The sequence below is a fragment of the Magnolia sinica genome, chromosome 1 (assembly GCF_029962835.1).
Source record: "Magnolia sinica isolate HGM2019 chromosome 1, MsV1, whole genome shotgun sequence".
NCBI classification, from domain to species: domain Eukaryota; kingdom Viridiplantae; phylum Streptophyta; class Magnoliopsida; order Magnoliales; family Magnoliaceae; genus Magnolia; species Magnolia sinica.
Genome location: NC_080573.1, coordinates 3,348,948 through 3,375,484, shown reverse-complemented (window position 1 = coordinate 3,375,484; position 26,537 = coordinate 3,348,948). Strand labels below are relative to the sequence as shown.

Genomic DNA, 26,537 nt, shown 5'->3' with positions numbered 1-26,537 from the left:
TTGATCTGGCATTGTCACGAAATGCATGGCCTATCAATCTTTATATAGCGGGCCATCTGAGGTCAACTGACCTCGTAACGGGTCGGGTCTGTCCATTTTGTAAGAAAACGTACCATTTCTGTTTAAAATTGTAATTTTAGAAAAAATAATAATATTTTTAATAATTTCTAAATGGTTTTAATTTTATGTCATCAGTTCAAATTTGAGTGTAAAACTCACCACAGATGAACCACATCGGAGAAAATAGTTCAAAATTAATACACAAAATTATTGAAGTTATGAGTGTCATCGAGTGTTCAGTAAAAAAACAATTAGAAAAATTCTTTTGTAAGTTTATAACTGTCTAATTAATTAAAATGAGGGCTATTTGAATTTCTAGCTCAAGTGTAATAACCATATAAATAGGTAATAATTATTTACCTAGGTAATTATCACATCTTTCCTGATGCAAATAACTTACTTTTTTAACACTTTAATCGAGAAATTTACAACATCAATGTGGGGCCCATCGTGATGTATGCTATATATCCACACTGCTCATTTGTTATGCCAGTCGAATTTACAGCATGAGCAAAAAAATAGGCAGGTCCAAAGGTCAAGTGGACCACATCATAGGAAACAATGGGAATCAAATGCATACCATTAAAATCTTCTCGGGGCCCTTAAAAGTTTTGGATCAAGCTGATATTTGTGTTTTCCCCTTACCCATGCCTGTGTGACCCTATGAATGGGTTAGATGATGAAAAAACCTCAATGTGGGCCTAGTGAAGAAAATAACTTTCAATGGTGGATAAATTAAGGCCACTATTTCCTTTAGTGTGGGTCATTTGAGTGTTGGATCTGCCTCATTATTTTGTTCATATTTCATTCATGTTTCAAAATGTTCTAATAAAATAGATGGACGGTGTGGATATATCATATACATTATAGTGGGGTCCACATATTTAAGTTAATAAATTTGTTTCGATTTTCAAAGTACCCTCATATTTTTTCAAATAGGGTGGAAAAGTAATAATTACTTTATACTTTGATCTGCATGTATTATGGAAAATCAAACAAGCCCTAATGAATTAAATCATTCAAGAGACGAGCAAAATTCTTATTTTTGGTGGAGCTACACCATTTTTTCGAAAAACATTTCTATTTTCGTGACAAGAATTCATCGTGAAATGAGCAACTTTGGTAGAGGAATATTTTCATGTCCGTAAGAATAAAAAGATGCCTGGAAAGGTAAAAAAATCTCACGTTTGGAAAAGACTCCTGCTACAGTCACATCACAACACGAGGTCAGACCAAAAACTCCAATCGAACACCTTGGTTCATATCTGAAAACATACGGCCTAATCAATAGCATTTTTCCACGTCACCCCCTAACGGGTGCGGACCTGCTACCCAATCCGCGTCCTTCACTCCCATCGTCAACCTGATGATTTTTCCTCCATTTATCTATGTTGACGCTGATTTGTCAAGCTCGCCCTGTTGCTCCGGTTGACCCGCCTCAAAGAACTTCTAGAAGGTCGGCCAGTCATCATAACTGGTCTAAGTCATCTCTCCACACGCACCTCCACATGCGCCTATATGTGATCATTTGACACGTATGGGACATCTGAGCAAGGACTCGAGCAGGGCCCACCTAGTTGATGACCTGTCCCAAAAACCACGCCTTCTTTAAAAAGCTTGATAACTGTACACATTTGGCCTGCCCGATGACTGGGACACACTGATTTTTGGGCCAAGCCATCTTCACGGAGAAGCAGACCTTTATGCATTAATCGAACCCCTCACAAACATATTAGGTTGCAATGTTGGGCCACATGTAGAGGTACTCCGGATCGTACTTGTCCAGCCGTTTTCATGGGATGGCTAGATCTTCACGGGTGATTTAGATTAAGGATGAAAGCCATTCCATTTAAGAATCCATCAGATCAATGGATTTATGTGCTAAAGGTGAGCCAGGATCGAGCACAAAGACATTCGAGAAATGCTCACATCCAACCGGTTGGACTAAGATATTCAGCGTAGCGTGATGGGGAGGGAAGTTGATTGCTTGGTGTGACCTTCGTTATAGGTTGACATCACCAATTTTCATGGGCCCCACTGTAATGCATGTGTTATATCAATACCATTCATCCTGTGATATTATTTTAGGGCATGAGATAAAATTGAAATAAATCCAAACCTCAAGGAGACCACACCATAGAAAGCAGCGAAGACAATGACTCCAAGTCCTAAATCCTTGTTAGGGTTCACTATACATTTTTATTTATTTTTGCATTCTAACTTGAACACTTGGTGAAGGGAAACACAAATACTGGCTTTATCTAAAACTAACTTATGTGACCCCAAGAAGTTTTCAAGGGCAGGCGTTCAATCCCATTGCTTTCTTATGGTGTGATCCACTTGAAGTTTGGATTACCTCATTTTTTGGCTTTATGACTTAAAATAATCTCGCAAAATGTTTGAATGGTATGGATATAATACATACATCACTGTGGGGCCACATAACTTGGTGATGTCAACACACCATGGAAGTCCGTGGTGGGTGGCACACCACGCAATCCACCTCCGTTATTGCGACCTCCACCTTTTCCAATAGGTTAGCCCCACCATATGAGATCACCTTGTACAAAAATCAGCCCATCCACTCATCAGGAGCGCCATACTTATATTTTGTTATTTATCATTGTCTCTGCATGACTTTCGACAGTGTGGCCCAGTTGATGAATGCATGGGGTTTATTTTTGCATGACATGATCCTCATGGTGGGGCCAACTTATTGTAGGGGGTGGATGTCACGTGCACATAACAGTTTGGAAGTTATCCACCGTATGACGGTGACTCATAGTTCAAGACGTTGGATGTGAGCATTTCTCTAAATATATGACACACGCTTTGTAATTTCTTTGACCTTGGCTGTCCTTTTTCTCTCTTCGTCTACTTAAGTCAGCTTCGGCGTGCCATGTATGATGTACGTAAAAAGACTAGGAACTATCCCGTCCTGACGCATCAGAAAAGTGACCAATGTAGCCCATGTTTTGATGATCCACACCGTTGATTTGAAGGAACCAATGGATGGACAATGCATAAAACATCTCCCATGCTGCTTGTACAGATTTGATGCATCATGATACTATTCATGTTCTGATACATAGAATCCTCTAATTCCTCAAAATTTCACAACATTCCTCTCTCCCGCATGTCAAAGCAACCCTCCAGGAAACGCAGGAGACGATGTGCACGGGGGGTATTTTCGTCATTTGAGGTGACGGCAGCCTCCGGTGGAAAAATTCAAAAGAACATGGAAGCATCCATGGAGGAACATGGAACCATCCATGGAGGAAAGCCAGAGCCCGTACCTTTATTAAAGTTTAGGCATACGTCCGGCCCTCCGTCCTAGTATATCAGCCCAAGCTAGCCCGACGTGGGGCCAGCGCTGCTAGTAGTAGCTGCGAATGGCTATTTCACCTATCCTCGTGCGCCTCGCTAGCTTTTTTGAAAGTTTAAAAAGCAAAAAGGCTCAGATACAGCGGCTGTATCGTAAGCTATGATAGGCTTCTTTTCACTAATGTCCACAGTGTAAAAGGTGCGTCGCATTACCGTTATTACCAGAAATGAAAATCTGGCTGATCCAGTCTTTGGATGGGCCACGCCTGTACACTGATTCATACCATTGGCAATCCGTTGATTTCTTTATTGTGTCCAGAACAATGAGTAATTCGCCTTTTTTTTTCAGAGTAGGTGATCATCATATGGGTCCCAACTTCTTCACGGATTGGATATTCTACAAATTGTTATATTTCTGGTTTAAAAAAATGGATGTATCGTAACTTACTATACATACGCTTTGTAGAATCACGTCTCTTTCGAAATTTTAATCCGTGTTCCTCGTTTCCGTTCACTACCGCCGTGTTCGTTGGAAAAGCCGCCAGGATTCGAAAATGCTGGCAGACTGGTCAATTTTCAAAGGTAGCTTGTGCGATGCACGGGCGCAACGTTATCGTTGATACGCCGGCACTACAAAATGTACACCTGGCATACATGAACTCAAATGAAACTATTCAAACTCTGAGAACCATTGTAGATGGGTCATCGTATCAGGATCCGATTCCTTTAACAGTCTCAACCTCCAAGTTATTGGATACTTGTTTGCCGAATTTGAACCGTTGGCTATTTTTCATCTCCACCATGTAATTGATGTCCACTAGTCGACTGGTTAAGGAATAAAATTAGCATAACTTTGGGTTCTTTATCTATATAATGTGATACGGTCCATCTTTAGTTATTTATATGCCACATGTACAATATTTTAGTGCATTTGTATCAACCAGCATGCACAGCCAGAGTAACAAAGTTCTTGTCCAGCATGGATACTTCGTTTAATGTTCAAATGCCAGAAAGAAGCTTCACTTTCCCATTCCGAGGGTGGCCGCTTTGGAAATTGTGTCGGAGAAAGTGATGCGGAGGTAAGTATTTTTTGGCATGGGAAGGGCCCAACTCATGTGCCACGTTGATGTGTATAATGCCGCATGTTCTTTTCGCTGTGTCATTTTAGAGCTATAATCAAAATATGATTATGATCCAAAACTCATGTGTGCCGCATGATATAAAATAATTATGACAATAGCATTTATTGTTGAAACTTTTTAAGCTCACTTGGTTATGTGATGCTGATTATCTCACCTTGTTGGCCAGCATGCTGTGGGCCAAAAAAATTCTGACTTGGAAAATGTCTACTTTTAATGAACATCACCATAAGTTTGAAATGTTTCATTAGTAAGTGCCCTCGTCACTATTATTTTCTATCACATGTCCTATATGAGCTTAGGATCAGGTTGATATTTAAGCTCTAACTCTAAAATGACACAACAAAAAGGATATGTAATATGGACTATACACATACATCAATGTGAGCCTTATAAGTCCAGCCTTGCACACACTAATAAAACTTCCATCCATCTCACTTTCTTATAATTAAATATGAAGAAACTTGTTATACACTAACAAAAAACCATTCAACTACTAATTCAAAGATACTTTAGTATAAAATATCCTTTTTTATTATTATTAGAACACGCACACACCTATGGATAACTGAACCCTTGACCGGGTTTTGACACTCTCGAGAGTCTACCACCCGAGCTAGGCCAAGGATCCGATATAAAAGAGGTCAGAAACTACCGTCGGAATATCTGGAAGGTCGAACATATTAAGATAATTTGACCGTACAACGACGTTAGTACGGTCAAAATCCCTGCCTAAAATATATTTTCTCAGCGAAATGAATCCTATTGGGGCATGTTTTGTACGTGTCTCGGTATTTATTTATTTATTTATAAGAAGGTACAATTCTACTGGTTGGACTACAACTTCCTACCTTTCATTTGTTTGAGGCATCCAACCCGTCCAATAGTTTCAAACTTTCACAAGAATCATATTTATGTGAATCAATCATATCCATTAATCGAATGGACCATACTTATAATTATATTTTATCAATGGTTATTGTTATTCTCTATGGCATAGTTTACATAATAAATACATAGGGCTGATTTTTGTAGTAAATCATCCTCATCGTGAATTCAACCTTTGAAATGGCTGGATTTTATATTCAATTTATAAATCAGAAATTATCTACTGCCTTACGTTGTGGTCCAACCAGTTGAGCTTGAGATTTTTCTTTATTCATTCAAAGGGTTTGGTATATACGAACCCATTTCCACACGCACCTTTGCACGCAGCTCACGTGGTCACCTGCTGGCACATCTGAGCCGTGCATAAGGTATCACCGTCCCTTTTAGGTTACAATCTTCTGGTGCATGTGCCATGAATGTGGACCATGGGCAAGTGTCTTCAAACAATTCCTTCTTCTCGTATAGCGATGGCCCACTTCATGTACGTACAAGAAGGGTTCGTCACAATAATCCTAGCCGTCCAAACTGTTATTCAAGAGTTTATGGATTCTAGTGCATAGCCAAAATAAAAAATAAAAAATCATAACCATATGATTCTCTGAAATAGTAAAAAAAGGATTGAACTTTCTAACCCAATGCCATTTTCAATTCGAAAGCGGATTGGCTGATGTACCGCACAAAACTATATAGCTAGTGTTGGTACGTGTCGTGGGAAGACGAGCGCTGACGCTCCTAGTTGTACGAACGGTTCAAATGAGATCAAAGTTACATGGGACCCACAGTGATGTATTTATTATATGCACACGGTTCATTCATTTTTAGAGATTATTTTATAGCATTATCCCAAAACAATGAATCATATCCAAAGATCAACTGGACCACACCACAAATAGAGGTAGTATAATGATTTTCACCGTTTAAAAAATTCGTAGGCCCACCATAACGTTTATTTTCCATCCAATCTTTTCATAAGGTCACAAATTCCTGGATGAAAAGGAAAAACAAATTTTATATTAATTCAAAACTTCTGCGACTCTAAAAAAGGTTTCAATGGTAGACGTTCAATCCTCCGCTGCCTTTTGCAGTGTGGTTCACTTGATAATTAGAGCTGTCTTATTTTTCGTCTCAAGCATTAAGACCAGCTGCCAAATGACTGGACGGTTTAGATATAATACATATCTCATAATGGACCCCCAGAACTTGCTGATAGCTGGTGTGTGGTACACGAGCCAATCCGCTTCCTTTCAATTCACGTCAGATTACACACCTCGACCGTTCTAGAAGGAAAAAACAACCACACCACAGAGAGGATTGGCTGGTGTACCACACACCACCTACCTGGCTGGTGTGTTGATGTCAACAAGTTCTGTGGGTCCCATCATGAAGTAAGAGTTATATCGAAACCGTCCATCCACTTGTTGATCTCGTTTTAATCCTTGAGCATAAAAATAAGACAGATCAAAAAATCAAGTTGACCACACTGTAAAAAGTGGTGGGGACTTGAACGTCTATCATTGAAACTCTTATTGGGCTCATACAAATTTTGGATCAAAATGATATTTGTTTTTACTCTTAATCCAGGTCTTTGTGACCTTGGGAACAGATTGGATGTAAAATAAACTTTATGATGGGCCCTACAAATGTTTTAACGGTGAGAATCATGGTCCCACTGCTATTTGCATGATCTCGCCAAACGGATGAATAGTGTGAATATGATAAATACATCATTTTGACGCCCACGTAACTTTGATCTCCTTTGAACCGTTGGTACAGCTGGGAGCTCGAGGAGCGTCAGCGCTCGTCTTGGCATGACACGTACTGCACTAGCTAGGTTGGTGGTGTTTGATACAGCAGCCAATTCGCATCCGCCGGAGCTGCTAAAGCCTTTCGCATGAATTTCCTACGCAAGGATGTTGTGTGGGCCCACTGCAATGTATGTGAGAAATCCATTCCGTCCATCCGTTTTTTCTATCTCATTTTAGGGCATAAGACCAAAAACGAGGTGGATAAAAAAACTCCTGTGGGTCACACGAGAGGGAAATTTGGGGAAAGAAATTTCTACCGTTGAAACCTTCCTAGGCTCACCTTGATGTTTATATGCTATCCAAACCGTTTATAAGGTCATTCCCAATGGTATGAAGTGAAAAAACCAAAAAAATAACATGATAAAAATACTTTTATAGACATGAGAATGCTTCAACGGTGCTCACTGAATTCTCACTGTTTCCTATCGTGTGGCCCACTTGTGTGTTATATACACCTAATTTTGCTATCACGTCCTTAAATGATCTCATAAAACGGATGTACGGATTGGAGATTTCACAAACATATCGGTGGGCCCCAATCAGCATACTTGCGCAGGTTCCTGCGAAAGGCTTTTGAAATCCGCGTCCGCTTCCGCCACCGTTGCAAAATGCGTGAGTACAATCCAACATAGTCCACCAAAGTACCGTACTGCATATTCCTCAGCAGCTAAAACCCGGCCGAGAAAGGCAGTGCAGATTCCCTCCCCGCCGCTTGTCGTACATTATTCAAAAATACCTGCAAAGGTCATCTCTCTCTCTCTCTCTCTCTCTCTCTCTCTCTCTCTCTCTCTCTAAATTTTCCTTCGAAGCTTCATCAGGAAGACGCGTTTTTGCTTACGATCCTTCATTCAGATCTGGAGAAAGAATCCCATAAAAAGCAAGAATCCCATAAAAAGCAACCGAATTTTCTCCTTCCTATCGCTGCAATCTCTTCGCAACCCCTCTTCTTTCTTCTCCTCCTGGTAAGCGTCTTTTGCTTTAGACTCTATTCATGTCCGGACCTCGATTTCTGTGCCCCAGTTTCAAGGGCTTGGTTCCAAACAGCCACCCGAACAGGTAGAATTTCAGTGATCAATGAAGAATCACCATCTTTCGCTAGATTTTTTTTTTTAATTTTTTTTATTTTGGGCTAATTTAGTCAAATTCGGTTCCAAGAACTTGAAAAGTCTTCGGAAATAATATCTGTTTGGATGGTATTTTTGTTTGTATTAATTAGTTGAACTTTTGATTTAGGATGTGTTTGGATGCACTATCCAATTGGATTGCAATAATTAGTCTGATGGAGTGGAAAAACCAATTTGTTATTTCCTATGGGAGCATTTGGATTGGGATCTTTGTTCCAAATTATTGGAGTGGAAAAACTGCAATTTGTGGGCCACTTCCTCTTCCTCATTATAAATTATTGGAAACATCGTTGGTTTTTGTCAATTCCACTTGACTAAACAGAACGATCGCAATTCAACTCACTTGTGGGGCGTGTTTGGATGTACAATTGTGATAAGTTGCGACAGAGTAGAATTGGATGATTGCAATGTTCTTCTGAAGTACAATGTTGGTCCTGCGAGATCATTGCGATTGTTCTTGTTCTGAGTCCAGCTTCATACTGTTAGAGAGAGGGGGGAAGGTGCAAACTAGGGCCAGTAAAATGCTAGCTTTGATACCATGTTTTAGGAGGAGAAGAGAGGAGAGAAGTTTCGGAGAGAATGGAATTAGAGAGTTAGTCCTCACTGACCCGCTTTATTCACAATAGCCTAATTACGTAAAGGTGTGGCGCCCCGAGGGAGCACCGAATATACAATAACAAAAGGACAACAGAAAAGACACATTCTCTAACAAATATGTATGTAATACGATTCAGGACTGTCTATTAGCCCAGTTTTGGATGTGTCACTTGGTTGCAACTTAGACATCTCAACCCAAGTTGATTATTCATCTAAAAACAGCCTTAGCTTTGATTTATAGTGTCTCAGCTGGAGTTTTCTAAATCATGTGGTTACAAGATTTATTATGAAGAAAAAAGCATAATTTTCTTTAGTAAAATGCTAGCAATGGCTACAACCTCGAATGTGTTTTTGTTTTTTTGTTTTGTTGTTTTTTTTTTTTTTTTTTTTGACCTCCCTGACTATCATCTCCACTATACACATGGCATGCATCTAGGATGATCAGGACCGTTAATCACGCATGGGACCATTTAGATTGATCACTACTGAAAGATTGTTTTGATTGAGGAAGCTTACCTGTCCACTCTTTGCAATTTTTGCCCATGGGAAGTCGAGTGTTTGTTCACTCTATTGATTTTGGAATGACTCATCTATTAGGTGGGTCCCTCAGCTAACAGTCCAGATTGTCCTGGACACATGCTGCGTTTGTCCAGAGACATAAGGACCTGTTTGGCTTTCCAATTTCCCATGAAATGCAAAGTAAATGAGTCATCATTATCATTTCCAGGTGCTGGTTTAAACTGGAATTATGGTTCGTAAATTGAGAGTCAAATACACTTGTAACGGAAGTTGGTAAAGTAAATTGTAATCATTACATTTTCACATCATAAAACTACCATTTTTCATTGATTTGTGGGTGAAACAAACAATGTGGGAAAATCACCATTGCAGACAAATATAAGTGATGTCACCACACAATTACAAGAGTAAATAATCATTACCCATATACAGCCATTTACATTTGTAATTGGAGAACCAAACATGCCCTCAACGTAATTGACTGAGGGCCTGTTTGGTTTACCATTGTCATTACAAGAGTAAATAATCATTACCCATAGCCATTTACCATTGTAATTGGAAAACCAAACAGAGAGATAGAGAGAAAAATGCTCACATGAAACACAAAGTGGCATTTCTTTAGTATGATTAGCAAAACAAGTCACAGAGTTTGGTTTAAGGTATGAACTGAAACTTCTGTTCCAATAAAATGTTGCATGAGGTTTGATAAACATGTGTTATCTGTAATTTATGTTCTTACACACCATATGATAGAATGGTAATTGTAGACAGCTGTGAGGGAGATCCTATGCATTAACAATTTCTGGGTGATTATGAGTTGAGTGAATTATTTATTATTTCAGGCTCATGATAATGATTGCTTGCGATGTAACACTGCAGTTGTGGGAAAGGAATGGGTGATTACAACTCTGAGGAACATCAGTTATTGAAGGAGTTCCATATACCAGATTACATACTGGTATCAGGATCCAATGCGAAAACTCTTTCTTATACACCCAAGTGTCCTGTGATAGTGTTCATCAATTCCAAAAGTGGCGGGCAGTTGGGTGGGGATTTGCTGAAGACGTATTGTAGTCTTCTCAACAAAGCTCAGGTACTTCTGTTTTGCATGTTGAAAGGCTTTGTGGCCCTGAGCGCGGAATAGAAATTGAGGGAAAGCGAATGCATGATACACAGCGAGAACATGAGAAGTGACATAGGCAGAAGAAGATGGAAAGACAACAAGAGAGGATAACTCACAACATTTGCTAGAAGAAATTGTCTCTTTATGTCTTGTTGTCTCTTCACCTCAACACACTCTCTCTCCTATCCTACTTCACATTGTACTCCAACTTGAAACTCTCAACATGAGGATAACTCACAACATTCCTCTGCATTTTGCATTAGTGGTCCCTGAAACCTGTTACAACATAAACCTAACTTCACCAATGAAACCTCACTGAGTTAAAACTTAGTTGGTTCCCTGTACAAAATGAGTTGCTTACTTTTGGACCAAGACAACCTGATTTATATCATTCACTGTAAATTATACATATCTAACAGCTATAAAATTTCAAAATCCCTGTGTATATCTATTTGAGGTCTTGGGGATGGGAATTCCTTTTCTTTAGCCTTGCCTATCTAACATAGAGACTCCCGCTTTTTGAATGATTGGAGTATCATAGCTTCACACCAGACCATCCACAAACTCTTTAGAAAGGAATAACCTAAAATCTGTCACAGTCATGGCTAGCCTTTACTATGAAAACCAATGTTTTCGGTGACTGGACGCTGACCCGTTTCTGTCAGCAGTGGGTTTGAAAATGGTCAGCTGATGGTCTAACCAGTCTGAACCTATGAAGTTTAACTACAGTAAATAAATTAATTTATGGTATTTGGGCAACAAAAGCATCCATAGCAGAGGGTTTAGGAGCAGGAGGTCATGGGTTCAACTCCTATTGTCGCATTGGATGTATTATTTGAGTTACAAAAAAAAAAAAAAAAAAAAAAAAAGGTAACTGAAGAGTTTACACACCATCCTGGGTTTTAAGACACTGATGGAGACCTTCTATAAGCAAATTTATTGGACATTATTGTAGACGAAGTCAACTTAGACACCAACTTATCTAAAACCTACAACTATGTCAAAATCTCAAGCTCAAAGTGATGTACCCACTTATTCTAGCAACTGTTTGACTTATTATGGCTTGCATCTTCTGGGATCATTTTAAGATTAATTTGATTTGCACAGACTATTCAAACTTATGAATGCATTCCTCGTTATGGATAGGCTTAATTTGGATGCCTGTAATTTCAGGTTTTCGATTTAAGGGAAGAGGCTCCTGATAAGGTTCTACACAGGCTCTATGGCAATTTACAAAGGCTCAAGTCAAGCGGTGATGATTTTGCTTCCGAAACTGAAAAGAAATTGAGATTAATAGTGAGTTGGGTCTGAAATGGTTCTATGAGGATAATGTTTATTCTGGTGTATTGCTTTGTGTCTTCTTTTGTGAATATTTCAGAACCATGGAAGATGAATTTTCATATTGAGTAACGACTAACGTGGTTGTCTTCCAAGGTAGTCTACCTGCTTACATGTTTATGTTTTTGTATTGATTAGGTTGCAGGTGGAGATGGTACAGCAAGTTGGCTACTCGGAGTGGTTTCTGATCTCAAACTAGCTCATCCACCTCCTGTTGCTACAGTGCCGCTGGGAACTGGAAACAATCTTCCATATTCATTTGGTTGGGTGGGTCGCTATCTGTTTCTTTAGTGATGGTTTTCTATAAGATGAATCCTGAAGTATTGAAAACATCAAGACCAGTGTTGTCTATGCGATCACATATGCCATCTAGAGACCATGGATTGCATATGCCATAGTGACATGTGCGGTTTTTGTAATGTTGGGCATTATGTGGTTGCACAAAGAAGTATGTGACCACAGAAGCCATGACTTTGTGATTATGCCATCATGGAAAAATGTCCCAATGGATAGATTTATAACCATTGGGACTATTTCTTCTTCTTCCTTTTCTCTCCTTTTTTGCCTATAACCCCCCCGCCCCCCCCCCCCTCACTCTTATACTCTCATAATCTCATTCTCTATTGACTCTCTCACTCTCTCACTCAAATTCTTTCATTCTCTCTCTCATATTTTTTAGTACATACATTCATTTTTGTACTTGTTAGTTGACTTGTTAAGTTGTTATAATCTAATAGTCTAACAGATGTAGTAAATATAACAAATTTGTAATGAAATTGGAATTAAAACTAAAAAACAATTCCCTACACTTGTAGTATTTTTACAATTTTTTTTCCCAATTTTCCCTTGATTTTTCTGATTATTATTATTATTATTATTTTCAAAAAAAGAAAAAAAAAGAAAAAAAGAAATTTGTTTTGAGGGTTGTGGCATTGCATAAGCACAGAACCCCCTAGGGTCGCACTTGATCGCTTATGCCATTTGACAACATTGATCAAGACTCCGGTGGGTGAAATATGTTACATTGACATGCCTTGACTCATTGATTAAGTAAGGCAAGGAAGCAGTTGTCATTTAAGCACTATGCTGCTTTTTGCAAGTGCTTATATTCTTTTCATTGTGTTACCATGAAGGTCAAATATTCAATTTAAGGATCATAGTCATATTTTCAGTAGGGGTTCATGTTGTCAGTTTTATTTTGCTCTAGCAAGATTGTATCTATTGTTTACGTAATCACGACACCTTTGTTGATGCTCCCGATGAACTCTTGTGCGTCTTACTATCATTTTACTCTTAACATAAACCTTCTCTGTTTCTCGAGATTTAGATTTATCAGCAATTTTGAGACCGATACTTGGTTCACCAACACAGAGATACTACATACTTCAAAACATAGCATTTTCATCATTCAGCTTCTTCATTTCTTCATTGAATCTTTATAACAGTATTTTTTTTATCCTATAAGCCTATCTTACGAGGAATTACTTAATTACACATCTTGGGTTAGGTCTCTGAAATCATGGAGTAAATTCAGTTTGGGGTATAGATAGAGTTTTGCATCACTCTATAGCTGTTACTAATGTGCACCTTGCTGTGATCTTTTCAGGGGAAGAAAAATCCTGGGACAGATAGACAGTCAGTGATGTTGTTTCTGGATCAAGTAATGAAGGCAAAAGAAATGAAAATAGATAGGTATTACATTTTACGTTCTCCCTTGGTTGAGATAAAGTAAAAATAATGTATCTAGCTTTTATGACATGCTGCAAGATTTGCCATTTCTGAGTAACTTGTATCATAAATGTCACTCGGACAATGAACAATTGCTAAATACCTTCCATCATATATAAACTTTTGAGGCTTAAAAAAATGTGTACCTTTGTCAACACTTTGATTTTAAATATAGATGCTATACCTCATCTATACCTGAAAAACATAGATAAGGGTCATAAGTCTGATTGGGAGTGTGAACCAAAATACATTTTGTGTTAATTTGATCTATCTGGAATTTGGCGTATGAGGACTCCACTCCTAGCATTATTTGAGTAACTTTATGTGTCCAGACAGTGAGTGAATATTGCAAGAATCAATGCATATTTTGGTGCAATTGTATCTGGCAATGACTGCATGTCCCTTGATTGCTTTTGTTAATGTATTTTTCCAGCTGGCATATTCTCATGAGGATGAAAGCTCCCAAAGGAGGTCCTTGCGATCCCATTGCACCTCCAGACTTACCACATTCTTTGCATGCATTTCATCGTGTGTCCAATAGTGACTCACTGAACAAGGTAAAACAGTTTCCTATGCCTTTTGATGTACTTGCCAGTTTGTGGTTCTATTGCTAAGAACTAAGAAATCACGAAATTGTTGAAGTTTGTGGATGACATTCATCATAAAACAACATATTTATTACCATGAAATCCACATTGATTGTTCTTCCAGAGTTCAGTTTGAACTTCATATGTAATTTTCCATTGATGGCATCCACATTTGCCCATATTTTCTTCTTTTTATGAGTACAATGTACAATAAATATGTATCGGACTTGGAATTGACTGAGACAAAAAAAATCGCCCTCATCAATCCAGTATATGTAAAAGAACCACTTTCTTTTACCTTCGCTTCTTGTCGCCTATTTTCCCTAAACTTAATAATACCCATCCTCGATTGATCTCTATTGATCTTTCTTCTACCAAAAAAAAATTGTCTCCTCAAATTTAATCGGGCGAGCAAAACCATATAATTCTCTTATGATGATTTCTCATCATCACGTCCAAGCTTGGAGTCTTTTCTCGTTGGCTTTGATTAATGAAATTTGCCTATCTTTCAAAAATAGAAGAAAAACTTTATTCCTGAAAAGATTAAGAGTTATAGGTCGCTAGCCCTTTTATTTTTTGTGATTTACAAGTCAAGCAACTTTCGAGTTTGGTTGACTTAACCAAGTCAAATTTAAAATCAGAAGACGGAATTCTACATTAATTTTTCTTTCCTAAATATCAGTTGAAGCAAACCAATCATGAGTTTCTAGGGAAGGAAAAAAGCAGTAAATGGGTTGAAGAACATTAAAATATGGCAGATGGGCATGAAGGAGGAAATTATAGAAAGATGTCATTAAGAAGAAGATGAGGAAGTGTTTTGGAAAAATGGCACTCTTTCTTGAGGGGCAATAAGGGTCTGACAGAGTCGATATATGAATCTCTCTGTGATTATTGACTAGAAATGGGACATTTAATATGCATACATTCTACATATTTGGTAATCTCCATTAGCATTCCATTATCTTGATGGATATAACTTTTTTATGTGTCAGGAATATTTACTTATATTACAAAATCTCAAAAATAGGGTTTCCCAATCTGAACTATTTATTGGGTTGCCAAAATTTGTAACTGTTTGGGATGAAAAGAATATATGAATTGATTTTTTTCAGCGGTTTTTTTATAACAGAAGGTTTCAATCCAACCACTTGGACCATATTTATGGTCAACCCAGCAAATAACTTCCAACCTTTCATCTGTGTGCGAGATCCAACCCGTCGAATAGGTGGCCCAATCAATGGGATCACCTTGCAGAAAATCAGCCACATCCACCGAGTGGACCACAATTATATTTTGTTATTTATCTATGGCTAAGCATTGTTTTCTATGGTGTGGCCCACCTAAAGAGTGGATGGGGCTGAATTTTGCCTAAAGGGTTGGATGTCACACGAACTTGATTGGTTGGAAGTTATTTGCTGGGTGGTGGACCATAAACTATGGTCCAACTGGTTGGACTTGAAACCTTCTCTTTTGTTAATTAATAAATACAAAACTATCCATCATCGCACGGAAGACATTGCCTACCTATCATGGTATTAAAAATCGGTTACATAACGATAACGGTGTGACCTGTTATGCCATATGGGGTTGTAATGCCCATTCTAAAAAATGGCCTGTAACAGCTGCCTGTTATGGCCCATAATGGGTTGCTACGAGGCAGTAACAGGCCAATACAGGCCCGTAACAGTCTGATATGGGGTCAATACATTTTACATTTTCTTCTTATAAAATAATGCTGACTGTTACATGGCCGTAATGGATGTTACTGGGGCCATAACGACTGTTACAGTCTGTATTGTAATGGCCATAAGCCTGGCTGTTGCGGCCACTGTTACTGTTTGAATACCTTAATATCTATCTTACCACAGAATGTCAAAACTGTTTTATCTATTTTTGCAAGTTTTCTTGTTTCATTGGTCACATAAGTACTTGGAAAGAAAAAAGAATATTTTCATATGAAACACGGATTGATTTTATCTAATTAAATAATGGGGAAACTACTTTCTGATACCAGTATCTTGTTTAATCACTGACTTACTTAAGGGTGGCCTCTTCTCAGGAAGGTTGCCACACATTTCGCGGGGGATTCTGGAACTACTTTAGCTTGGGTATGAACTTTCCTTTGCACAATTATTTATAGTACCAATTAGCCTTGTGAGAGTTTATAGGACCACTGGTCAAGGGTGGCCCCATTCAAGATGCTTTTGGCATGCTGAGATCTGTTTGTCACTGTTAGTTCCGTAGTGGCTCTGTCACTTCTTCTTCTTCTTTTTTTTTTTTTCATTTATTTATTTATTTATCCTGGTCTGTAATAGCCTTTAAAGTACGAAGCATCTTTCTTATGTAGCTTCAGATGTGTAGAAATTTCATTGTTATGTTTTCTTCATTTTATTTAGCTTGAGAAAGATAAGTTTTCTAGTCCTAGAATAAATGTCTCCTTGAAAGTTGTTCTTATAAATGGGTATTAGATGTTATATCAAAAAACTCTCATGAGATAGCAAACAATTCTATCTTGTTTCATACAGGAATGGACGCTCAAGTATCTTATGCATTTCACTCGGAGCGGAAGTCACATCCTGAAAAATTCAAAAATCAGATAGTTAATCAGGTAAATTTTGACCCCTAAAATTTATTTCTTGTTTAGACGGAATGCATGGTTGCTATTTTGTAATGTTCTCAGTTATTGTGTTTCTTATTCTGATGCATTTACACCATGAATTAGTTGAACTGGTAAGAATCAAACTGACATGCAATCACTGAGATCATTTAGGAATTACTCAAGGTTTGAATCAGTGGTCTTGATTGTACTCTTAGCATGGATAGTGTGCTTTGGCTGAATAAGGCAGTTCACTAGCCGACTTCATTGATTTTTCAGTCTAAAGAGGCAGTTATGGGTGGAAGATGAATATCATTTTTTTTTTAAAATGGAAACTATGAAAGACTAATATCATGCACATTGTTTGCTTCTTTTAAAAAAAAAAAAAAAAAAAATCTTATCGTAGATGGAACTGGAAGACGGTTGTATTAAGTAATTCTTGGTAGTTATTTGCTTTGCTCGGTTTGTAAATCTTGTAACGTTTATTCCATCAAAAGATTCAAAACAAAAGGAAAGAATTTATGGCTTATCTTGTAGATTTGATGAAGCATGTACGCCAAACAGATGTAGGTGATCATGTTGCTGGTCATGAAACAAGGACACTCCATCTTTCGTTTCTTTTCCTAAAATTTTCCATGCAGATGGGTGTCTATGTTTGTGTGTCATATGAAATAATTTTTCGTATATCATTATCTTTTGTTTTTGGATCATTTTCTAACATTTATTTCTAGGTTTATTGTTATTTTTATTTATTTTTGGGTCTTTTTACGTAAAAATAATTGCAATATACTACAAAATAACATATTTTAGTTATATAAAATAATTATACCAACTTTTCTCCAAAACTGATTTTTAAAAGACAAACATGTCTAATACCTCATCTGCATGTCACACTCAAAATGTGGGAACCATGTCAAATAAGATCACATGGTTGATTGATGAGACTAGTATACATGGAAAGTAAATCAATTATCACAGCTATCAACTAGAGCAGGAAAATGTGAAACTAGGGGTTTGGAGAAAGGTTATAAAGACAAGAGGCTTAGAAGTTAGCAGAACCCATATGAAGTATTGGAATATGACTTTAGTAAGAATAGTTATCGAGGGGAGGATTTAATTACAATTGATGGTCGTGAAATTCCTAGAACCTGCATGGCTATACCTTCTCTCTATTCAGTCATCTATGCTATATGGTGCAGGATGTTGGGTAGTTAGCAGCATGACCAAAGGACGAGGCACAAGTGTTCAAGAGACAAGGATGTCTTAATGGATGTGTGGAAGACTACGAAGGGTAGAATTATGAATGTGGTCACTCAAAGCAGCCTAGAAGTGGTCTTAGCAAGAGATTTAGAGATGGAAAACATATTGAGATGGTGTGGTCATGCAAAAGGAAGCCCATAGACAACTCTTGTAAGGAGGGTAACATTAATTAGCGTTGAGGGCCTAAAAAGACGATGAGGGAAAGACCTAAGAGGACTTGAATTTAGGTGGTGAGAAGGGACATGAAGGCTGGTTATCTTATTGAGGATAGGCCTTTAGATAGGATTGACTTGAAAAACATGATTCTTAGAGCCACCTCAAAATAACTAGGACAAGGCTTTCATGATGATGATATAGGAAATCTCAATCAATTGAAGTATGTGGTTTAATCCCTGTTATAGGTTTTATGTGAGTTGTTGTTGCACATTATTAATATCCTTCAATTTTATGATGCTAATTTTCATTTTTATTTTTGTCTTACTCAGACAACATATGCCAAGCTGGTATGTACGCAAGGGTGGTTTTGTGCTTCTCTTGTTCATCCTTCATCAAGGTATGCTAGTTGATATATCTCAAGAAACATTATCAATCATATCTCCTTAGTATGCTTATTATATTACTTGGATAAGAAGCATGTGCTAGAATGCTGGTTATCAACTTATCATTTATGTCACATTGTCACCTGAGCTTGGTGCAGATTTTATTTTTTTCCCTTCCAAAGAGGTGAGTGTGATAATATGGATTAGAATATCTAAAAGCGGTGTTGTGCTAATTCCATATGCACGTATAGCCTAACGAATCTACACACCAGAACACATGCAAAGCTAGCACATGTGGTCAACATCCCAGCTGTACTTCAGCGGGATCATCCCTTGTAGGTTTAGTGCATAACAAATTAGGCATTTACACTCATCTTGTTTGCATGCTAGATGTACCAAATTGACTGCTCTGAAGCAAAAAAGGTTTAGCTGTCAATTTGTTTGTACACTATTGCACACCTATGATGTGGAACATGTAGAGAACTACTCAATGGAGGGTCAGGATTGCACAAATTCAATGGAGGGGCCCAAATTGGGCAAAAACAGCCTCGATGAGCACTATAGCTGTTGATGGTCATAACTTTGTGACCAATTATCGACTTCCCGCGTATAATATGTGGCTAGAAAGCTATTGACAAGATCTACATGCTGGCCAATGCCATAGGCAATTGGCCCTTGAATGGTTTTCCAAAATAAAGTCATTTTAGGGGTTTATTTTGAATTTTAAGATAAAATTTATTGTGTTTAGTAAGTTCATATTTTTGCTATTTTTAGGGTATTTTAGGGTTTAGAGAGTCCTAGAATAGCTTAAAGTCCTTATTTGAGTCCTGGGAAAGAGTTTGAATCAGTTTAGAAGTCGTTTGCTATTTTAGTAAATTTACTATTTAGGAAAGTTAACTATTTCAGGAAAGTTATCAGATTTAGGGTTTAAGACTTATGTGAGTCATATGAAAGGACTTTGTAATCAGACTTTCATCAATAATATCAATTTCATCTCTCCTTTTTAGAGTTTTTTCTCTCCTTAGTGGATTCAAGGGCTAATCTTGAGAAGAAGATGGCAATCTCTGCTCTTTATCCACGCACTTGCTACGTTATTTAGTATCAGTGCCATTACACCAGTTTGGTATCAAAGTCACCATGTTATTTGGTATCAAAGCCACTATGCCAACCTCATATGTGGAGAACCTTAAATTTGTTTATACACTATGCATCATATGGGTGGACAGCCTCGGTATCTTGGCTATATCATCTAAAATGATGGACCCAACTGATACTCGACGTTGATCTCTCATACATATGCCATATTAGCCCATGTGCTGCGTATAGATTGGCCTATACACGTGAGATTAGCATACCTCCTAAAAGTAAGAAAAATTAGAAAAGACACTTTGACGCTAATGAGCTAAATGTGCTCCTTAATGCAGTAACCAAAAGAATGATGATGTCCATTCGATGAATACAAAATTCCTTGGCTAGGAGAGGTCTTAACATATCTTAAGATCCATGAAAAACATGTATCTTAGGAACCTAAGGGACAAGCATAAATTGGATTATAACTCCCACAAATTAGCGCAATCAGTTCCACTGATATTTGGATATATCGGTTTCATTGTCATTCTTCATGATGGGTCTACATACATGCTAGCCTTCATCAGAACTAAGGGGACAATTCTGTTCAAAGAAGATCAATATGCATTGCACCAAGTTTTCGGTCTCCTTAAGGACGTGTATAGTATAATTCCATTGAGAAATGGAGATACCCTTTCAAAGCAATCCAGAACCTTTAATATCAAAGTCGGGAAAAGTGATCTTTCATCCACACTAGTGTAATGCCATCTTCCCAATGAGAACAATGGCATCAATGTAGGGATGCAGCTTGGTTGGGTTGGGTCAGGTTGAAGGTCAACTTGACCTCAACCTTAACTCAAGAGGACCCAACCCGCAACCGAACCCGACTTGAATTCGAACCCAAGGTGCCCAACCCGAACCCAACCCTAATTCCTCTATAGTCGACCCAACCTGACCTAACCCAAATACATATGATTATTCATATCTTGACCTAACTTGAACCCGACTCAAATTCCAACTCAAGGTGCCCAACCTGAACCCAACCCTAATTACTCTATAGTTGACCCAACCCTACCTGACCCATATGCATGTGATTATTCATAGCCCGACCTAACCTGACTAGAATTTGCTCAACTCAAAGTCTCAAACCCAACCCGATTTTGAATTGGGTTGGTGTTTTCAAACCCGAACCTGACCCAAGGATCTTAATAACCCGACCCAACCCAACTTGAAACTTGGGTTGGGTCAATTGGGTTCGGTTTGACCTGAATGCAAGTTGCAGCCCTATGTCTATATAGTGTTCTAACTATTTCTACAGAATTCTGTCACTAAAAACATCTCACGATTTCTTTCAAACCAGTCTCCCAAAGATTTTTTAGCCCGTAGATCACCATCTTCATTGGTTGACCTTTTCTTCCACCCATGGTGTGCCGTAAAGGCCGTTACAGGTCCATATAGGTAACGGTGGTAGCCGTTACACATTATCAGGTCGTAACGACCGTAATGGAAAATAAAAATAAAAATGACCCATAATTGCCGTTAACGACATGTTATGTCTCCTATAAAGGACATAACAACCCCGTAATTGTCTGTTATGGGGAATATACAGGTTTTCCATACTTTTTAATCAACATTACGGGGCAAATATAGGTTTTTGGGTTTTTTTTTTTTTGTCAATAAAAAAGGAGACCGTAACAGCTTTTTCGGGGTTGTAACAGTCGTTACGACCCGTATCGTAAAGGTAACGGTGGTGGCCGTTACAACCATCGTTACCGTTATAGAACACCTTGCTTCCACCCACTTAATTTTAAATCATGGTGGTAGAGACATTACCTATTCTATAGGTTTCAATGCTAGAACGCATTATTTTGTCCAATTGATGCAATGACCAACAACAATTGGTGAAACTACTTGGACTAAATTAATAATACAAGGGCATTTTCACACTGGACTCGAGTGGGGTAGCCTGTGGGATGCAGGGGCACACTCGGGGTGGGCGGCCCGTGTGAGGCAAGTGACTCGTGTGAGGCGAGTAGCTCGTGTGAAGTGGGCCCCACGAGAGGGGTTCGGCCGAGGTCCTAACCCATGGGATGTGGGGCCTGGGCTATGAGATAAATAGATTAATTCACCATACTCTATCAGTTCGAACTTTTAGAACAAGTAGTTAATTGTCCTGTATCAAAGTGGTATCAGAGTGGGATGTCTCGTGTTCGAGACTCCTCACTAGGGGTGATTAATGCGGGGGCATTTTCACATGAGGCTCGAGTGGGGTGGCATGTGGGATGTAGGGGCACAATCAGAGTGGGCGGCCCGTGTGAGGCGGGTAGCTTGTGTGAAGCGGAACCCATGCTCTATTAGTTCGAGCTTTTAGAGCAAGCAGTTAATTGTCCTGCATCAATTAAGCTTCACTAAAAGTCATCACATATGTTGAGCGTGTGGACCTTTCAACAAGAAGTAGGGGCCATGTAGAACTCTCGAACACAACCTAGGATTTGGAGCTTTCAATCTGCATAATGTCTGAGCTAGTTATAAACACATGGAAAGCCATAATTCCAGGAAAAAAAAAAAAAAGCAAATTCTTTTACATCTTGATGTTCAAAATGATTTATTTTCACTGCAGGAACATTGCGCAGCTTGCAAAGGTCATGATCATGCACAAACATGGTCCATGGGAAGACCTCAACATACCTCGAGGGTAACATCTTCATTTCCACTGTTATTCTGTTCTGCCCATTCCTCACATTTTATATATGGTATCAGTGAAAAACCATGCATACTCGAGCACTTGGTGTCTACAAAATGTACTTTGTTTTCAGCAACAATTTCCATCCATGCTATACCTTAGTTTTTATTGTAGAGCTTTGCTAAGCCCACACGCATGTACAAGTCAGCAAATGCACTCACCACCACACACATGCACAAGTCAGCTAATGTGCTCGCCACCACATTAGCCAGCATGGCAACGTGCAATATCCAAGCCATCCATCAAAGGGTACCACTATGTAGATTCCTACCTTAAAAAATCAGCTCGGACCTCTAGTCAGGTGGGCCACAATTGACTGAATAAATGTACAATCATGAAAAAATCATCCCTAGTTCTCGGACCTGTCAACTAACTTCTATTATTATGGCACACCTACTGAATGGACTGCCTTTATCTTTGGGCAGTAACATCAACGCGGTGAGGTCCACCTGATGGATGGGTTGGATATTTAACCTGTGAGCTATGCTGGCATATGTGGTGGTGTGTGCATTAGCTGACTTGTAAATGCATGTGGGCTCAGAAAAGCTCTCTATTGTATATGGTCAATACTTTTATGTCTGGAAATTCTTTGCGGTCAGTCATTTAATTCTGTAATGCAAGCTGTTCCCTATCGTTACCAGATAACAAATAGTGAATCCATGATCATCAATTCTTAATGATGTTGAAGGCGTAGTTTTATATAATCTCATGATACATTTTATAAGGTCTTATAATATCATCTTGTTATGTTCTCTTATAATAGATTACATGTATCCTACTGGTTCTTCCCTTTTGTGAAACTGTCACATGTTTACAGGTTGTTTGGGAACATTTCAAAGGAGCTTCTCTCAGTCACTATATCTTGATCAATGTTCTATTTTGTTCTATTTTTATGCCTCATACTAGGTTATAAGAGAGCCATGACAAAAGTTTATTAGGCTTCATTTTGAATGAGATGCAAATTTCCATAGCATCCGATTTAAATGACACTGACTTCAAATACCGAATGGAGCTGTCTGGAAAATGGATAGGTTGTGGAACAGGAAACCCATGATGCACTGGGTGTAATGGAGAAAGTCTGTTAGTCAAACCAGCTCAAAATGGCAAGTGAGCTCGATGCAGCAAAGAGCTGAATTGTGCAAAATGGCCGCTCAATGCAAATATAGTAACTTCCAAATGCAGCCTTAAGTAATTGAAGTGACCAGTCATCTTATTCACCACCCTGGCTGATTCTTTGGCATGCATAGGTGGTTCCCACCAAAACCCCGGTAAAAGAGGAAGGTTGATGTCCTGTGGGCAGCCAATTATAGAACTCATGCTAATCCCATTTGAAAAATAGACCCCAATTTGCTGGGAGAAAGACTAAGATGATGATGCTGTTGATAGAACTATTGGACACAGATTATTTATCTACTCATGTGGATAAAATCATTGAAGGCATAATATTTCAAACAGTTTTCATTACAAAGGCTTTTGTATGTGAAATGAGCTTGGTTTCTCTTTGACACATTATTCTGCACGCATCTCCGTGCGCCCCCCCCCCCCCCCCCCGGGCAGTGGTTGATGATCAGTCACATGAATGGATAGAAATGATACTATCTTCTGCATTTCCAACTCATGATTGTTACTTCCTTTCGCATTTGCTCCTGAGAAATGTAATAGGTTCCAACTTTTTCCAATAATTTTTCTGTGCTTCTGCAGATAATAATCATAGATTTGATGTGCTGATGCACCTTGGGATAGCCTTGATGGGTCATCGTACTGACTGTTCCTGTCTTTCATCTACAGCATCAGATCAATTATTTGTCTCAACCTACCTAGCTTTTCTGGTGGATTGAACCCCTGGGGAACACCAAATAAGAAGAAATCACAAGATGTGAGTTCTATGTGATTTTTTTTTCTTTTTTTTTAAACATAATTCCCTTTTTCAATCATTTCAGTGATTTCAACTTATGAAGCATTTGGTTTTCTACAGAGAAACTTGACAGCGCCATTTGTAGACGATGGTCTTCTTGAGGTGGTGGGCTTTAGAGATGCCTGGCATGGGCTTGTTTTACTTGCTCCCAAAGGTCATGGAACCCGTCTTGCACAGGTAAGAAATAACATGTAATTATAACAAAATGCCACATGGTTTCAATTGTCATGGCTTTGTGGACTCATGCATGTGCATGGTGCAAGCACATGCATACGCATACAATTGTCAATTTTAATTTTGTTTTGGCCAAAATGTACTGGACAGAAAAATGAAACAGATTCTCTGTTCCGTTTGGGCTGGGATTTTGGCAGCCCATTTTGGGCTGCATGGGTCTATTTTGGCCTGTTTTTGTCAGTTTCTTCCAGAATGTTTCTATTGCAACTTATATATATATGTGTGTGTGTGTGTGTGTGTGTGTGTGTGTTTGTTTTTCAAATTCCTGCTATTACATCCAGAATTTCTGGATGCTACTTAGACTAGTTTTAGTAGAAAGAAACCCTTCCCAGTTGGATGGAGGGTTAAAAGTACTTGAAAACCCTCTTTTCATGTACTTTGGAAGGAGAGGGTTTCCTAATTCTTCTTTTTAAGAAGGTTGCTCTTCCAGAACAGAACACTGGAGTGACCGAAATACAGAAGAGAGCATCTCTTCTTTTTAAGAAGGTTGCTCTTCCAGAACAGAACACTGGAGTGACCGAAATACAGAAGAGAGCATCTCTTTCGAGCTGAAGGCAGTACTGTCATTTTGGGTTGTCTATGCTAAGGAACTTCCGGTCTGTAGACCTGCATAGATTGGAAGCCCTTGGTCCCTTTGGTCTTGCCTCAGCTGAAAATGTCCGTATATGTTGGTAGCCCACCACCCAGTTCCTCCATGCGCCAAGGGCTAGGGCATTTCCGGCAGTCGAAGACTCACTGGCATTTGACTATATCTCATTGTTGGACTTTAAATTGTCAACTCCTTTGAAGCTATAGCTAAGCCATGTATGAATTGAATTGAATTGATTTTCCACATTTAGGCACATGGAATACGCTTCGTGTTTCACAAGGGTGCGGCTGACCATACACATATGAGAATGGATGGAGAGCCATGGAAGCAACCTCTCCCTGCTGATGATGACAGCGTCGTGGTCGAGATCTCTCACTGTGGTCAGGTCAGAATGCTCGCCACAGAAGACTGCAGGTCTAGAAGTTGCAATGATTCTGTGTCACATTCATCAGCCAGTCACCAACATGATGAGGAAGATTATGACAGTGACGAGGACTACAGAGAAGATTTGGAAGAAAAGAGGAAGTTTGGTGCGGCAGAGACATTCAGAATTCCAGACGGTGTTGATATTTCTCATCTCATTTGAGTTTCACAATACTCTCCTGGTTGTTTGTTGTACAGTGTTTCTGTCGTGGTAGTTTAGAAGTGTTTTTTCTAAATTTTTTTTATTGTTTCCTGTTCCTGTTGTTTTGGTCTTATTTTTCTTTACATTTATCTTCTGTCGGGTGGGAGGTGGTGATGGTGACCGTGGACTATCACCCTTGTATTTTTCTCATATACATTGTGTTTTGGAAAATCCAACAGTGAAGTTCTTGAAGATCTAAATTGAGGATTGATTATCTTTATAGTTACAAAGTCCGTCAGAGAGAGTTTCTCTTTTGTAGGTGGGGTCCATCATCTGTTGATCAAGACTGTTCATGTGGTGGGCCCACCTTGGCTGGACAATGCCATAAGGAAAAGAAGGCTCCCTTCTCACACATAACAAAGTGCATATTTCCCATTATTCGTTGGATGCTAGCAGTACTTCTTGTTCACCCATTGGTTTTACAGGTCAACAATTGAAAGGGTAAGATCATCCAATTGGTGAGATTTGGGGCCTGGATCACCAAAGGATGAGCACCACCTGCAAAGATGATTGTCTTGAAAAGCATCAGGTAAGTAAATTGCACCCTTGGATTCCACAATAACCTAGTTTCTTATCGACACTAAAATCCCATGTCCTGCAACAAATTCCACTATGGTAATAGGTATAGAATATAACATAGAATTCAAGACACATGATGATTTCAAAGAAACCAAAGGACTCTTCTTCTGTCACATGGAAAAGATTTCCTCCACCCTTTGTATTTGAATTTAAACTT

General features: G+C 38.7%; 1 protein-coding gene across 3 annotated transcripts; it reads left to right on the top strand.

The window, feature by feature from the left end:
• Window positions 1–7,936: 7,936 nt before the first annotated feature.
• Window positions 7,937–26,023, top strand: LOC131236841 (diacylglycerol kinase 1-like). Of its 3 annotated transcripts, none has more exons than XM_058234338.1 (13): window positions 7,937–7,960; window positions 10,336–10,549; window positions 11,753–11,875; window positions 12,056–12,184; window positions 13,524–13,609; window positions 14,079–14,202; window positions 16,292–16,340; window positions 16,758–16,840; window positions 18,574–18,641; window positions 22,316–22,390; window positions 24,227–24,314; window positions 24,414–24,530; window positions 25,427–26,023. In XM_058234338.1, the coding sequence occupies exons 2-13, from the start codon at window positions 10,349–10,351 to the stop codon at window positions 25,760–25,762; spliced, it is 1,479 nt and encodes a 492-aa protein (XP_058090321.1). In that variant the 5' UTR covers window positions 7,937–7,960; window positions 10,336–10,348; the 3' UTR covers window positions 25,763–26,023. The 3 variants fall into 3 exon arrangements, with proteins under 3 accessions (XP_058090321.1, XP_058090313.1, XP_058090305.1); XM_058234330.1 differs by lacking the exon at window positions 7,937–7,960 and adding an exon at window positions 8,099–8,178; XM_058234322.1 differs by lacking the exon at window positions 7,937–7,960 and adding an exon at window positions 8,099–8,272.
• The last annotated feature ends 514 nt before the right edge of the window (window positions 26,024–26,537 follow it).